A 16748-nucleotide genomic window follows, 5' to 3' on the forward strand; every position below is an offset into this window, starting at 1 on the left:
TATTTTGATCATTTTTAATAATAAATAATTTTATTGGTTAATTTACCCGTGTGTGTCTCTGTCTTTTGGACAACCCAAGAGCCTGGTTGTGACAAATGAAGGGAGACACACGGGTAAATTAACCAATAAAATTATTTATTATTAAAAATGATCAAAATAATTAAACCAATTTGGTATGAATCTGCAGAGCCAGTATTGTACAGAGTGGTGGAGTTGTGCTGCAAAAACAGAAAGCAAATGAGTGATGAGGAGGTCCGTATTATGTGCATGGAGCACACCAGGTTCAGCTGTGTCCAGTGATGCTGATTAGGCTGCTGCCTCAGAGTGAGAAGACAGTAAGCACAAGCAGAGGGGTCTAGCTGAGGTGCTGTATTTTTTTAGCCAGTCATAAAATTTCCTTTTAATTCTTCTGACAATTGGTATAAATTCAAAATATTCCTTTGTTGTTCATAACTACATATAATTACAACTGGGGTGGCCCACGAAGAGTCTGGAATAAAAAGTCTGTTTTTAAAAAAAAAAAATATATATATATATATATATATTATTAGTGCCATAATTAAAGTAAAATCAGCTTGATATGTTCAAAGACTGGACTTTGGATTTTTTAAAGAAAGAAAAGAAAGCTCTCTGAGGCCCCTCTCAGCCCTTAAAGACACAGGAATGGTTCAGTCTGCCCCTGAACTAGGATTCATCTCTGAATGCAGCTAGAGCGGAGTTAGTGACTCTTTATGCCGCTGGAGGGCCAACATACACTGTTATGTGTTTCTTCATGAAAGGGAAATTGGGATTCCAAAAAAATCAATGAAAGAAAGAAAGCAAACTGCTTTTGTATAAAAGCAAGAACTGCAAAAAGTGTTTGAGAGACATGGATAAAGAGGGGAGGGGCAGAGGGGCAAAAGAGAGTGCTTTGCAGAGGGCCCAGAATTTGGTGCCAAGTTCCTGTTTATACTGTCTTATTATGCTCCTTATGTGAAAGAAGACAGATTCGCTATTCATGTTCGTGTTCATTTTTAAAATGTACAGCATTCTTCAATACATGCCACCGCTTTTTTAATTTCATATTTATCTTTAAGGAATAATGTAGTATAACCAGCAAGTTGACTTAATTTCGATTTATTTCCTAATACTAAGATTCTCAAGAATGTATCCTCCCTTGTTAGTGTTGCTCTTAATTCCCTTTAAGAGTGTATTTTTTGTTGAACAACAACACTTGCAATTTCATCCCGACCTTTTGACCTATTCGCAGTCGAGGGAACTGCGCATGTGCAATAGTTCTACCTCTTCCACCAACACGTGCACTCAGGTAAGATAATAGCTCCGCGATATAAAACCCAAAATTATAGACGTATTTATTTGTTTGAGTCTATATGCTCACTTGTGTCTCGTAGTGTAACGTTATTTAAGTTTGTCGTCGTTAGTTTGTTTAGATCGTCGCGGTTTGTATTAGCTTGCATATCATCCTGTGGAATTTTAGCTGCGTCATCGTTGATTAGCAAGCTAATGCGCTGCTTTTGTCGCGAAAAACGACATGTTCGTGCACTTTTCATGCTTTCTTTATACTATAATAAACTTTAAAACGTTGACAGCTGCCGCCATGTTCCATTCATTTTCTCCAAACCTGGTTCGGCCTAACCTGCCCTTGAGGAAACCATCATCCAGCCCCATGGCTCATTCCACCCCATCTGTTACCCCGAGACATGGCACTGTGCCCGGTGCAACACCTGTGCGCCCGGCATCAGGAGCCATCGGAGACGGTAAACAAATGTCAACATTACCCCCAAGAATTTTCTATAGTTTTCAAGCGATTCCATCTGGTATGTACGTGTTATTTCGTCAAACACTCTCTGCATTTGACAGTTACCCTCTTATCCAATTTAATCTCCTTTAGGTAAAGTTTGTTTTTCCTTTCATAGAGGTATGAACTCCAGAATTAGGGCGTTGTTTCCGCACAACATGGTTGCTATTTCTGCAGCAACATTTTATTGGGAGTAAAGTAAAGATTGTCCCTTGCCTCTAAAGTTTAACCTAACAAATAAGGGACTGTTCTTTATTTATCAGAATAGAAAGATGGCTGCGGCTTTTTTTTCTTAATTAGTTTTTATGAGGACACTCCTTGAATCTACAAATATTTTTCCTTGGGACTCCCAGAGTGACAGGTGGAAAATGCATAACCCCTCCCTCCACCATAAATAGGCCCTCAACATATTTTTTTAATATTTACACCAAATGTAGTTGCAATGCAACAAGCAAACAGCATGGGATTGAGAGTTATCACCCAAACAGACAGCTAATTTCTTCAGCAGAATGCAAATTCTCCTTACAAATCGTGTCATTATTACACGAGTTGTGTGTTTGTAGCTTTGTACAAATGGTTTATTTTGGCTAGATTTTTAATGAGCCATGTAGAATAATGTGAATTTTATGAAATATCACGATTCTAAGCAAAGATTTAGTTATGTTGTTTCCTGATGGAAGTGTTTGTTGTGCATGATGTGTCCAAGGACTGTCAGAATTTTGAAAAGCCTAAGATATTTCTGGTTTTACAGTTTCTGGTGATCATAAATCATGGAATTTGGTGATTTTAATAGAAAAACCAGCCAGTGGGTTTTGGGGTTCACATAATATTAAAAATGAATACAAAATAGAACCATTTAAAGGTGTATGTTGCTGCTCTAAGCCAAAGTAAAAAACATAAGTCCTTCCCCAATGTTTAAACATGACATGACATTGACATGCCTCTTCTGTTTTTTATTATTTATATATATTTTTTACCATTAGTTCTTTCTATTGTTTATGATGTTTTTGTTTGGCTGTGCTCTAGGTTGTTTGTCATGTATTGTCCGATGTAACAGTCTGATAGCCCTTTAAACAGGGGAACTGGCATCCCCCCATCAGAGGAGTTTCGGATAGCTTTCCTTTTTCACCCTGTTTATACGTGTATGATCCTGTTCACATTCTTTTAGAAGTTATCATTATCTAACTGGTGTTCATTACTGGACAAACCTATGTAGCATAACCTTTGTTTGTTAAAATTTGGACAGTTTTACAATATGAACAGTAACTAAACAACATTACAATATGATCCTAGAACATGGAAGTATTATTAGCTACTGTTAAATGTAACCTTGGACCTTATGATTTCACCCGTATCATTACTTTTTAATTTTTTGCAGGCCCTTCAAATTCTCCAGTCAGCAGGGATCAATCTCCAGTATGTAACAGTATATCATTGGCAAAATCAGTGTGTTCTGGTGAACATTGACATTTAGAGGTGTTCAAATCATGAAAATACTGCCAGTGTTTTTTTTATTTGTTTGTTTTATTTTCATAGGTGTTAGGATCCACCCCACCAGCACTGACTGTATATTTCTGCAACTACTGTGGACAGCGAGGTATTTTTTTTTAACATTAATGTCACAACTCCATGTAAAGGGCTATGAACAGTAAAGTTCCTGCAGCCTTTTTCTGTGTGCCAACTGTTTACAAGCGTTTATCCACCTACCATCAAACCACTGTGAAAATTACCCTGAGGGACAACTTCTAGAACATTTACATTCTCTTTATTAATTTGCAGTAACACTTTTTTTAAACTAAGTCTGCAATCAAAGGTGTATTTTTAGTTGTGTTTCTTTGTTTTTCTCACCAAAGCTGATCCCACATCTCAGTGGCATTGCTAAAGTTTGGAGCATTACATACTCCAAAAATCACATGAAACATTGTACTTTTGAACAACTTATAACATAAATATTTTATAAACGCATGAAAGGCAGAATGCTGACTATTTGTTGACCTTTGGTTTCGTACATGTGAGGATTTTGTCTTCATATAATGTTATTATCGCTGCCTTTGCAAGATGTTTTCTGGTGATGGTGATAAACAAAAGGGTCCGGGGCTTTTCAATGACGTAGGCAAATTAATTACATAATTGATGACCCTTTTAGATCATCTCTTTCCAGCATTTAGAAAAGTAAGAAAAAAATAGTCTTGGAGTGTGCCATGGCTTTATGTATTGATTTCTGATACCATGGTGTATGCTGTGCAACAGATTCCTTGTAGGAGGTTTTGTGAATCAGCATTCCTTTCAGAGCATCTTAATACTTTAATTTGATGCATATAACAGTTTTTAAGTAACTAGTATTCACTTGACAGGAAATTTCCGGTGCAAGGGCTGCAAGAAGACGCCTTACTGCTCTGTGGCGTGTCAGACAGAAGACTGGAAGGCACACAGGCACATATGCAAGTGCACTGATCCTGAACCCACAAAGTAAGCTGGATCAACCTCCTGAGTACCACTGACTGTCAGCTGTGATATGTTTTTTTTTTTTTTTTAAATGCCAACACAAAACCAATGAATTTGTGATGTACAAGTAACGAGTTGAATCATTAATTCCCCCAAAATAATGTGTTCTCACTTATTTCTGTTAATCTAAGAGAGAAACTGAATGAAACCACAGCTTCGCCTTTGGCAGGTAACAGAACCGGCCTGCTTGAGTCAAAGGTAACTGCATTCATTTGGAGATCTTCTAAGGGACTGTTTGTTATTTATGAAAGGAGAGGGGGTGGTGCAGAATGGGAGAGGTATGTCATGTTAATTTAGCACTGGAGAGGTACTTGTGTTTTTTATTTTGGATTAGGGAAGGGAGATACCACTGTAAATAGTTGTATTATGTGTTTCTTTTAAATACCCTCCAAACACCAAAACCTGCTGGTGGGTATGAAAGGTATTTTTTGTATAAAAATCAGATAAAATTTCCAACAGTCCTTGGACACATGCTTAACAAAGGTTTCTTCCGAAAGATTACTAAATCCATGCTTAAATAAGTGATATTTCATCAAAATCACTTAATTTTTTATAGTGATGGGAGGCTCATGCTTTTTTCCACAGTCAAGGAAAAATATTTGTTACTTTGGGGAGCGTCAAGGAAAAAAGAAAATGTGAGCCACCCCTCCTCTGATAAATGAAGTGTAGTCCCTAATACAAGTAAAAAGTCCAACTTTAACATTTAATGTTTGGAAAGATGTTAAGCCTTTATGATTTTTGTTTTGTTATCTATATTTAACCTGTTTATCAAAGCATGGTGATGCAGCCAACCTCCAGAGGGTCTATCTGAAGGACTTGCCTCTGACGAAAATCATTAAGGGAACAGAGATCCAGGTAAAACATAACCAATTTGTTTTAGCTGTGAAGTGATTCAGTCAATGTTATTAAATACTAACTGTGTCTTTGTTGTAATTGTGTGCGGCTTTTAGGCATCTGTTGTAGAGTTTTACAGCCCTGGCAGGTTTTTCCTTCTTCCCCAAAGTCCTGAGCTGTTGGAAGCTCTGCAGAGCATCAGCACAGAGCTTCAGAAAACGTACAGCTGCTCACCAGCGACGTCACATGTGCCCAATGTTGGAGAGGTTTGCGCCGTTCAGTTCTCCTGTGATCTGGTAAGCAAAAGCCTCTTGAAGATGTTTGATAAGAGAAACATGTCTTAAATGAGCACATTGGCTCAGTTCTTTCCTGTGTGTTTGCCTTTGTTTTTTGTTTGTAGAACTGGTATCGAGGACTGGTCCAGACTTTGGCTGCTGACCAGAAGACAGCTCATATCCTTTACATTGACTTTGGCAATGAAGAGGATGTACCTGCAGAAAGAATCAAGCCCCTGGCTGCTAATAGCCAGCTGTTTTGTCCATGTGTGAGTGTAAATTATTAGTTTTTAAAAATATTAAAGTTTTCTACTATATAACATTCATGCCGTCAGTTTGCAGTGTTTTCCAGCTGGCGTGATGACACTAGCAATTGCGTCTTATTACTTCCAGGCATTGGAGTGCTGTATAACCGGGGTGGTGCCAGTGGTTAACAACTGGTCAGGCGAGTGCTGTCTTTCCGTGAAGCAGATGTTGTTCGGCAAGACTGTGACTGTTAGGTTGTTGGAAACACTGGAGAATGGTCGCATCCATGCTGTGGATATCCTCCTCTCCATGGGTAGGTTACATGGAATCGGGACAGATGAAAAATGAGATCTGTTTATGATGGTTAAAGTGTGATTTCTGATAGGGAGACACGGGTAAAGAATAAGAAGTTTAAACCAATTGAGACAACTATCTCCCTTTGTCTTTTAGGAAAGAAGTTGAGCACGTTCCTCATTGAGCATGGTTATGCAGCAGAAGAAACGGTCAACGTATTACCAACTGAGCAAGACATAAGTAAGCCGGCGTCATTTGTACTTCCATCCAACATGTAGTGAGATTGTGGGGCATCGGGAATTGCTGTGTTTTTTTTTTGCCAATTTGGAATGTTTAGAGAATTGCAAGATACATATATTAAACACCGATCACCCCCAACATTAAAACCACTCATAGATGAAGTGAAAAACATTGATCAGAGTTCCCACAGTTATGAAAAACTCAGAATAGTCATGGAATTTCACAATCTTATTTTCTAGGCCTGGAAAAGTCATAGAATCACGAAAAATCATAGAAAGTTTTGGAAAAGTCATCGATTTTTTTAATGTTTAATGAAGTTAATTGTTACAGTAATTTTCTGTGGATAACCTTTTATGCAGTTTTCATAAAATAATTAACATTTGGAGCAAACAATACCATACACCTCTGTTCCTCTTATACATTTTTAGTGGTCATTCAGTTTGTTTATCGTTTCTTGGAAAGTCATGGAAAAGTTTTGAAATTTTGTCCAAGGAAATGTGTGGGAACCCTGATTGATGATCCCGTTACAATGCAATGATCTGCTGGCAGACCTTTGGTTCTGGCAATCATGTGGATGCCACCTGACACATATCACCTGCCCAAACACGGCTGCAGAACAAGAACACCCCCCTCATGACATCAGCACTCCCTGATGACAGTGGACAGCCCAGCAGGACAATGCACCATGCCACATCATAGAAACTGCTCAGAAATTGCCCAAAAAACATGACAAAGAGGTCAAGGTGTCGAGCTGGCCTTTCAAAGTCCCCAATCTGCTCAAGCATCTGTGGGACATGCTGGCACCTCAGCTCACAGCCCACCCCTCAGTGGTTTTGGCTGACTGGTGTTTATATAATTGTTAATATACTAAAATTTTAATGTTTTTCAGGCGCTATGATGAGTGCATCCTTGGAAAACTTTAGGCGTCTCTCTGATGGGAAGGATGACAACAGCTGGGCTCAGCCACCAGAGCCGCTGACACAGGCAGTAGGCGACTCCTTCTTTGTTGTGGTCACCCACCTCCAGTCACCCGATGACATTATCGTACAGAAGGTGGAGAATGCTGGTAATTAGCATTTGATCTGTCACATGCAGTTTAAAGCTCTGGACTTAGACATGTATCTTTAACTTGAGAGCTTTTGGTTTGCAGGGGTGATTCAGGAGTTGCAGCTGAAGCTGAGGGAACACCGCTGTCAGGGCAGAACCCCCCAAAACTTCAGGCCAGCCCCTGGCACAGTTTGCTGCGCCCAGTTCTCAGGTGCAACACAGATTTACATACTGACAATTCAACTCCCTTAAACATACATTACAGATTGTGACAGTTTGAGAATATGCCCAGTTGGTTGAGCTAAATAAAATTTCTACTTCTACTGACATTTTGGGCAAAGATTAGTGTGTTCCTTTATAAATGTGTTTTCATGATTTAAAATGCCTCAGCCTGAAAGGTGCTCCAACAGAGTCAATAAAAGAAGTGTGTTTCCTCAGATTTCAAAACATTTCTGCATTCAGCTCTGAAAATGATGTGACACAGTATAATACCAAATTAGTAGTTTCCTGTGGTACGTCTGCTTTGTGAATGCAAACTCTGACCCTTTGTGTTTTTCTTCCAGAGGACAAGCAGTGGTACAGGGCTAAGGTTCTGGCTTATTCGTCAGAGGAACGGGTCTGTGTCGGCTACCTTGATTTTGGCAACTCTGAGGAGGTGGATTTAGGCCACTTGCAGCCTATCAGCACTTCACTACTGGCCCTGCCCATGCAGGCCATGCCATGTGGTCTAGCAGGTACTATAGTCACTGTGACTTTTGAATGGTTAGAACTTAACTGAAGTGTATTTAACTTTGTTGAAAGGGATCTGCCTTAAAATTCTTTAATTGTTTTCCTTTTCTTTACCCTATAATGTTACTCAACTTTTGAAAAGATAGCCACCCAAAACTACTCTAATCTATTGGTTATACCTGGACAATAGGGCTGCAGTATTATGGCCAAAATTATAACTACATTTTTTTATCAGTATTGAGATCACTATTATTTATCATGATTATTCATTTTCTTTTGTGACTTTTTTTTTTTTCACTTTCAAATTTATAATCAACACAGCACTGCTTCCACTTCCATGTTGTGCTACATTCCTGCTAATTAACAAATCTTTGCGTCAAAAATAAGACTAAAAATAAGGTTCACCTCAATTCAGTGCATTTCTTACGGCTGTGAATACACTGCTGTATTTTTAAATATTTTTCACAGGGGTGCATACAGCAGTGATTGATCTTGCACAAGTCTGGCTTATCTCAAACAACCCTAATGAATGATACATTCCTTGTATTAGACCAAAAGAGTAGCATCAATCCCTAAAGCTGCTCGATTTTTCAATATTTTGCAAACTGCAAAGAGTTTTTTTCTGCAAATTTACCCAAATGTGAAAGTGCACATTTATGTCTTTATGAAGTTGTCTCTCACACTCTCTCAAGCGTCTGTCTTTGGGCTCTTTTCCAGGGGTGCAGCCTGTTGGGGAGAGCTGGTCAGAGGAGTGCCTGCTGGCCCTGCAGCGAAGGGTATCGAACCGAATACTGCGCATTGAGATCCAGGGAGCGCATGAGGGCAAGGCTTTGGTGGCCCTCATTGATGAGGCCAGTGATCCTCAGGCCAATGTAGCCGAGCTGTTGAGCTCTGCAGGCTTCGCGGCACCTGCTCCTCTTCCGGTTCCCACCAGTAGTGACCAGCAGGCCAAGCAGACATCCGCCCCTGCTGTGGAAGCACATGGTGGGAAGTGTTTGGCATTAATCTTGATTCCTTTGATATGAAAATGATATGAAGTTCTGTCTAAAACATAGAAAAAATTCACGCTAAGGCTATGATTGTTCCTTTTTTGAGACTGTTCCTACCTTTTTAAGATTTTAGAGGATATTGAACATTGATGAGAGCATATTTTTGGAGCTAATTTCATCTGAGAATTTAATGAATAGCTTTATTATTTTGGTTGTAAAATACAAAGCCTGTGCATTGTGTGTGTGTGTGTGTGTGTGTTCGTTCTCTTTAGTGCCTGCCCCAGCCACTGACCCTCTGGTGTGGTCTGGGACTGAGCTTCCCTGTGGCGGCCAAACAGTGGCACTGCTAGCCAGTGTCGTGGAAAACCCTGGAGAGTTTTACTGCCGCATCAACAATCCTGCAGGTACTGTTCAAGTATTTATGTTTTGACATTCCCAGTATGATGCAAGTAACTTGAGAAGCTATGGAGAGCACTGAAGTGTGCTTGATATTATACCAAGGTTATCAAAGTTTGAGATAATCCTATGAGACTTTCTTATATTTGATGCTCTAATGTGACCTTTTCTTCTGCCTCTTTGTTTGTGTATATGTGTGTGTTTCTCAGACCATCAGCGGCTGATAGAGCTTGGCGCTGACTTGAAACAACATTGTGAGGCAACGTTCTCACCTTTTGTGCCCAAAGTCGGAGAGCCCTGTTGTGCCATGTTTCCTGGTAAGACTATTCCCTATTCAAACACGGTAGACTCGATGCATTGGCATACGGGTCAGAACAAATTATTCATTGGTCGTGATTTTTTTATGCTTTCAGGAATTAGTAAATTTTATTAAAAAATTGCAAGTGTGTGATCAAATTCCTTTTTTTTTTTTTTTTTGTGGGTGGCTTTCGCTGTACATAATGTGCTTATTGTTCCCCAGGTGATGGAGCGTGGTATCGGGCTATGGTGAACGAGCTGGCTGAAGAAGTGTCTGTAAACTTTGTAGACTACGGTTATAGCATGAAAGTGGAACAGAAATGCCTTCGACCTACAACACCCCAACTCCTGACTCTACCTTTCCAGGCAGTTCGCTGCTGGCTCACAGGTAGTGTGTGTGTGTGTGCGTGAGAGAGAGAGAGAGGGGAGGGAAGAAAATTTTTGCAAATAAAATCCTTTGTTTATACAGATGTTAAAATGTTTTTGGACCAAACTACTGTGGACTCTGAAGTGATGCATTATTTTAAGCCAGCCGTTGGTTGGTATGGCAATGTTACTTTTGCTTTGAAAAGAAAATGGCATTATATTTCCACTGTTACATATAGGCTCAGGAAAGCCTGGAACTCACTGGTGGTCCATCTGTCAGTGTTTTCTTCCTTTTATTTTTTCATCACGAGCTGTTGTTTGTGTTTTGCGCTGTCTGTCATTTACACAGCTAACAGGTTTTTAAAAATGTGGGTTTCCAGTGCTACATAGGCTGTGTTTGACCAGTCACCATACGCCTGTGTCTGGTCCAGTCATCCCACACTTGTCACTCATGGTTCCTCTTGTGCTGCAAGAGTACCTACTCTGTAATAGGAGCTAAAAAAAAGTCCCTTGAAATGGTGTTCTGAGAACAATGACTGTTCCAATTTCTTGTTGTGCGGGCACAACAAAAAGGGTTTTTAAGTTCCTCCAGACTGAAAACGCCATGAGAGAGTATCTGATGTTTTTTTATTCTTTATTCAGGATTTGCTGTCACCCATTTTTAATACTTGGCAGAAATCACAAATCAAATATTTATAGACCATGTGAGATGTTTTTGGGAGCATATTCAACCAGTTGATAAGTATTATCACTTTGTGAGCATTTATTCACTTTAAACTACACCAGGCTAACATTTTTGACAAATTTTAAGTAATAGAAGGCATGGATTTTATCCCAAAGTTGAATAAAAGGTGCACAAAACAGGCTTTCTTATAAATTGTGTATGTTTGGACTCAGGTGTGGAGCCCCTTGGATCAGAGTGGAGCAGTGAAGCCCAGCTGTGGTTTCAAACTGTGGTGTCTGGCGAGCAGCTCTCTGCACGCGTCATTTCTGTCACAGAACAAGGCTACGGTGTGGAGCTGGAGAGCAGAGGGCAGAATGTGGCGGCTGCCCTCATTTCTGCGCAACTAGCCAAAGTTCCTGGAGCAAGTCCCACGGAGACACATGCGACCACAGGACACCAAGAGAAAACACAGGGAAATGAGCACAGCCAAAGCCAGACTGGAGCTGGCTCTAAAGAGATACCAACTGAAGAACACACGGCTGTGCCATCAGAAGGTCAGCTAGGTGTCCTGAAGATGAAATGCAGTGTTAAATGTTTTGAGGATCCCAGTTGAAATTGTGTGTTGTAATCTTGTTTCAGCCCCAGCTTTCCCAGTGGACTGGAAAACAGTGGAGCTGCCTCTCAGCAAAACCTTTGAGCCTTGCATCGCAGCTGTCAGCAGTCCTTCCCTCTTCTACCTGCTCGGTCCCACCCAGAGTCAGAACACTCACTTTTGTCTCTTTCTGCCACAAATGGGGAAATTGTGATGCTGCTTCTGGTCATAATTGCTTTGTATTGTTGTGCAGTTGACCAGCAGAAGCTTCAGGAGGTGATGATTGAGCTGGCTGCCTACTGCAGCAGCAACATTCAGGCCTCTTTATCCTCCGCTGTCCTGAGCAGACCAGCTCCCGGGGCTGCCTGCTGCGCCAAATTCTCTGGTGAGGAACACTCCTATTTTTTCATGAAGTCCAGAAACAAACTTTTAATCTGTGAACTCTCAATCACATGGCCAGATAGACAATGTGTCCGCCCAATCTGTTCTATAACAGGCAGCTGTTTTTTTTTTTTTTTTTTTTGGTCTTTACATTTATCCTTATTGAAATTTACAGGGTGTGCACGAGTGTCAAAGTTTCATTTCCCAGTTTGGGATAAGCAAATGTAAGTAGGTATATGCATTTATATGTGAAGAAATTGTAACGGTGACCATAAAAAAAGTTTTAAAAAATACTTAAATAAATAAATAATAATAAAGAAATGATTAAAAACTGGAGTAATGTTAAATATCATAGATAAGTAAAGATTGTAATAGAGCGATAAAAATATCCAAGAAATAAGTTATTAAAAATTGAAGAAAATAAATCTGTTAAAAAATAACAATTATATTTATGAACCACAGGATTTTTACTGTAACTTTTTTTACAGTATAAAAATGAACAAAAAATAAAAGAGAAAATTAGCAATACCATACTTTTTTAAAAGGAAGGGTATTGTTGTATACTTTGAGATGCATGCAGCTCTTTTTAAAGCAAATCCCTCCACTGCTCACTTACCCTCCACCAGACTTTTTTCACACTTCTTGACTAGTTGTCCGCAATCTAGAAATAACTAATATCTGTAAAACCATCACAGCTGTTGCAGGTAGTGAACATGACTATTGACAAGGCCACTGTGGACGTGTAGGTTAGTTCAGTGCTTGTAAGCATTGTCATAACCCCTTGAAGCCACTAGGTGTCAGTCAGGTAAATTATAAATGAATGACTACTGTTTATGAGCCAGCTGTTTCACATCCTATCATTATATTAAGCTTCTCAATAGAGAAATTTATTTAAAAAAAAAAAACCCGAATAATTTCAACTTAAAATCTAGACATACATATTAGCTAATAATGTTAATATTGAAACTTAATTCATCTAGACTTAGTATTTGCTTTTAGGCTAAAACATTGTAATCTTATGTAAATGTATGTGACAAAGGATTGCAGTTGAGTTTTGCAAGATGGATTAGTTTTCAACATTGTATCGTGTTTTATGAGGAAGTTACTTCCAGAGTTTAATAGATACTGTCAGCCGGGGAAAACCCAATCACTCAGGCTGTGTCATTCCCACACATCGTTTAATGATTACAGGCAAGAGAGCGCATGAGGACAGACCAGCTGATCCATCATTGAGCTATTACAGTCAGGAAACACACACACACACAATCTGCCACCATGACTTCCCTTTCTTCCATCCACTTTTTATGTTTGCTCTCTGACTCTTCTTGAGACCCCACCTGCAGTTGTTGCCCCTGTAGACCTAAGATGGTAATTTTGTGTCTGCTCGTAGATATAATTACACAGCGTGCGTGCAGCGGAGCGTAGGAGCGGCTCTTCTTTAAACACAGTATGCAAGTAGCAGACTATAGCCTGGCACACATTCCGCAGCTCGGCTAACAACAGGGTCTGTTTTAATGGAGCTCTCGGTGCTGTTTGTAGGTTCAGAGCTGGTAAAGGCTCGTCCATATTTAAGGGTAGCTGTGTAGGCAGAGGCTTTTTTTGGTAGCTTTGAATCCTAATGATTAACAAAATCAGGAAGAGGGAACACGAGAGACATTTCATAGAACTTGTGCACATTCTGGCCTTGGACATAAATTCACATTTATTCTGATATTGCATATCATATACAGGGTTCCCCTACCTAACCTGGAAAAGTAATGGAACTTCACAATCTTATTTTCCAGGCCTGGAGAAGTCATGGAATTAATAAAAAACATTGAAAGTTTGGGAAAAGTCATGGAATTTTGTGGTGGGAATCACCAAAGACCCCATGATACAATATTATCACATTAATTAGGTCACGATTCAATGATATTGCAATTTCAAACTCGTTGCAATATGAGAATATGAGGAATCCAGTTTATATTATTGGTGGTGACATCGAGGTAAACAGATATCCCTGTCAGAATTTTAAATTAGCATATGGTGATGCTAAAAAAACTGCCAATAAATGATATTGAACACCCTGTTTGAACTTTTTTTCAGTTGATAATAACTGGTACCGTGCGGTGGTCCTGGAGGTCAGCGAGAATGAGATGAGCATCATCTACGCAGATTACGGCAACACTGAGAAGGTGCCATTCTCCCGGATCTTGCCCATCCCTAGGAACCTGCTTCAGCTCCCCTTTCAGATCACTCGTTGCACCATGACTGGTGAGGCAAAAGGGCCTTAATCTTACCTGAAATTTTTTCAGACTTAAAGTATAATTTGTAATTGCTTTTTCACTCCCTCGTACATCCCTTTAACCCCCCATCTCTCTCTACTTCTAGGCAAGGAACATTTTCCTAAAGAGTTCCCTGAAGAAGTCCAGCAGATGTTTCAAAGCCTGCTGTTGAATGGCGTCGTCGCCACGGTCCAGTCCTTCGATGGCTCTGCTAATGTGCTTTCACTCACTCTGCCCGCTGAGAGGGGCGGGGGACACCTCACCACCATGATCTTGGATGCACTACAGGTTCAAGCCAGCAGTAATCCCAGTCCATCCACCACAGAGAAGAATGGCCACACTGACAGCAGCACATCTGCCGCCAGCACCACAGTTGAACCCGTCTGCCCCGAGCCCAAGTCGATACCTGAAACCCAAAAGGGTGTGAATAATACAACAGCTGCCACCGGCCTAACCATCGCCTCAGAGCCAGTGCTGCAGACTCCCCAGCACAAGATGTACTCTTCAGCTGTGTCAGTCAATGGTTGGTCTCATTTCGCTGTGTGTTTTTTGAATTTAAATGCTAGTTACTGTAATATAAATCCAACAAAATACCCTAGTAAACCCAGTATACTTTTTATATCGTCACAATTTATGGTTTGCATCATATTGCTTTGCTGTAAGTGCTTATTTGGATTTAAAATACTGGAAAGAAGAGCAGTAAGTAATGATATTTTGTACACAGTAAGTTTCAGTGTTGTGTATGAACACGCTCATAGTTTTGGTGAACTGAATGCATCAGTTTGCAACTTAGGAACGTAAACATGAGCATCGTACCCTCTAGCAACATTTAGCAACACTCATTTGTACGGCAACTGAGATTTTGTGGCACTTGGCTAAAACAGCACCAGCGTGGCTAGTGCCAGTCGTACTGCGGAGTCTGAAAAAACAAATTAGAACGTCGACCACATCTGCAACAAATTTTAAACGACACATTGGGTTGAAGCATCCAGCTAGTCTTGGGAAATATCTTGGAGTGAATGACTCTTATAAGATTTAATTTTATTTAAATAAAAAAACAAATTAATACATTGAAGACATGAATGTGAACTTTTTTATTTTTTGGGGTGTGAATTAGTTCAAAATTCCACTTATGAATATGACTGTGAAGGAGCTCATTTTAATGTGTCAAATATTTTTACTTCCGAAACCAAGCAGCAGCTGTAATCATATCTTGTTTTTCAGAAGATCCAGTACAGAAGATTAATAAGCAAATGGAGCCTCTGTGCAAAATCACAAAAACTGATGGTACGTATGCTTTAAACAAGAACAATGAACTGTGACCGCCTAAATTAAAACTTTTATCACAGTTAGTTTGTAACTAATCAAGATGGTATAACATCGACTTTTGATTTGAATCCCAGATCCTAAGACCTCAGGCTGCTGCTGTTTGAACCTGATGACCAAGGTCAGTGTTATCTTGGAGAAGATTGTTTTTAGTTAGTAAAGCTAGGAGTTAATGGTCATCTTTGTACGTGCATAATGTCATACTTATCAAGTTATGATTTAAGAAGCATCTCGCAAAATCTTGAATTTTGAAGTGCAAATGGGTAACATTTTGTTTGCCTTTCACAGATCGACCACCTGGAACAGTTGTTGCAGCTGCAGCTTTCTCTCATGAAACAGTTAGTGGGGCAGACAAAATGAGATTTACCAATTACATATAGTCTTGTTCACCAGCTTGTTAGAATCAAGCCCGTTGTGTTTTTTCTGACTGTATTTCTTTTAAACAAGTTTACTGAATGTGGTCTACAGAAGCAGCCACCCAGTTTGTGATTTTAATTTTGTCAGCTTTGTGCAGAAGCTGCCGTTCAACTTCATTTTAGTTTTTTAACTTTAATTTTGTGTCCTTGTCCCTGATTGTCCACTCTGTTCAGGGCTTTTATTATTTTAATTTTTAAAGTTCCAATCACTTTTTACAATTATCTGGAGGTGTTTATAAAAAAAAAAATACATTATGCACTTATTAGGTTTGTTAAAGTTCTCAGAAAACTCAGCAAAAGATGTTCAGCCTCAATTGTTTAGGTGTGTTTGTCTCTGTGCTGTTGTATGCTGTGCTGCCTTCTGTTCCTTTGTTCAGTCGTAATCATCTGCTCAGGTGGGATGTCCAGACTGATTGACTTATGTTTGACATGTGTTACAGTTTTTACATAAAGGTTCTGTGACAGTGACGTGACTTCATTGGGATTTTTTGGGGGGGGCAGAACTTCTTTGGACAATTTTGCTTTCATTTCAAAAACATTCATAATATATTCGGATAAAGATAAACGTTTCTGAGATAGAAACATTAAATGCCTAATAGGCAGTGGTGGAATATAACTAACTACATATGCCCTAGTATAGTACTCAAGTACAAATTTGAGATACTTGTATTTGAATATTATGTTCTTGTGCCACTTTTTACTTCTACTCCACTACATTTCAGAGGGAAATATTGCACTTTGTACTTTACAGCATTTATTTGACAGTTTGACTTTAACACTTATAAGCATTGAAAGATTATGTTTTGGCTTTGGCCTTTTTTTTTACAGGACAGTGTGTAAGCATGAAAGGGGCAAAGATAGGCGATGATATACAGCAAATGGCTACAAGCTGGAAGTGAAACCACAGCCACTGCAGCAAAGCCTTTGTCTACTGGGTGCCCTGTTAATTTTTTAAGCAAAATGCAAATCCTCCTGAAAACGATGCTTTTAAAGACAGCTGAAATTGTGAAAATATCAGTTTGAAAGTTTCTGGCTGGGATAAATAATATGATTTGGGTTTTTTGCAATATAAAACCGTTTAAAGTGTTA

At 39.4% G+C, this 16748-nt stretch overlaps 1 protein-coding gene across 2 annotated transcripts; it reads left to right on the forward strand.

The window, feature by feature from the left end:
- Nucleotides 1-342: 342 nt before the first annotated feature.
- On the forward strand, nt 343-16108 carry tdrd1 (tudor domain containing 1). 2 transcript variants are annotated; one of them, XM_042508650.1, is made up of 27 exons: nt 343-364; nt 1250-1306; nt 1590-1757; nt 3177-3214; nt 3335-3395; nt 4153-4267; nt 4435-4501; nt 5078-5158; nt 5254-5433; nt 5538-5681; nt 5806-5971; nt 6109-6192; nt 7082-7258; nt 7343-7450; nt 7803-7973; nt 8686-8952; nt 9230-9361; nt 9563-9670; nt 9874-10038; nt 10914-11234; nt 11320-11436; nt 11526-11657; nt 13739-13906; nt 14024-14440; nt 15142-15204; nt 15321-15364; nt 15532-16108. In XM_042508650.1, the coding sequence occupies exons 3-27, from the start codon at nt 1598-1600 to the stop codon at nt 15601-15603; spliced, it is 3558 nt and encodes a 1185-aa protein (XP_042364584.1). In that variant the 5' UTR covers nt 343-364; nt 1250-1306; nt 1590-1597; the 3' UTR covers nt 15604-16108. The 2 variants fall into 2 exon arrangements, with proteins under 2 accessions (XP_042364584.1, XP_042364583.1); XM_042508649.1 differs by lacking the exon at nt 343-364 and having other exon boundaries at nt 1209-1306.
- The last annotated feature ends 640 nt before the right edge of the window (nt 16109-16748 follow it).

Source organism: Plectropomus leopardus, chromosome 19 (genome assembly GCF_008729295.1).
Source record: "Plectropomus leopardus isolate mb chromosome 19, YSFRI_Pleo_2.0, whole genome shotgun sequence".
Classification (NCBI taxonomy): Eukaryota; Metazoa; Chordata; class Actinopteri; order Perciformes; family Serranidae; genus Plectropomus; species Plectropomus leopardus.

Coding starts and splice junctions, on each gene's coding strand:
- tdrd1 (XM_042508650.1), top strand. CDS start 1,598: ATGTTCCATTCATTTTCTCCAAACCTGGTTCGGCCTAACCTGCCCTTG. Junction 5,159..5,253: donor TTAAGGGAACAGAGATCCAG/GTAAAACATAAC, acceptor TGCGGCTTTTAG/GCATCTGTTGTAGAGTTTTA. Junction 5,682..5,805: donor GCCAGCTGTTTTGTCCATGT/GTGAGTGTAAAT, acceptor TATTACTTCCAG/GCATTGGAGTGCTGTATAAC.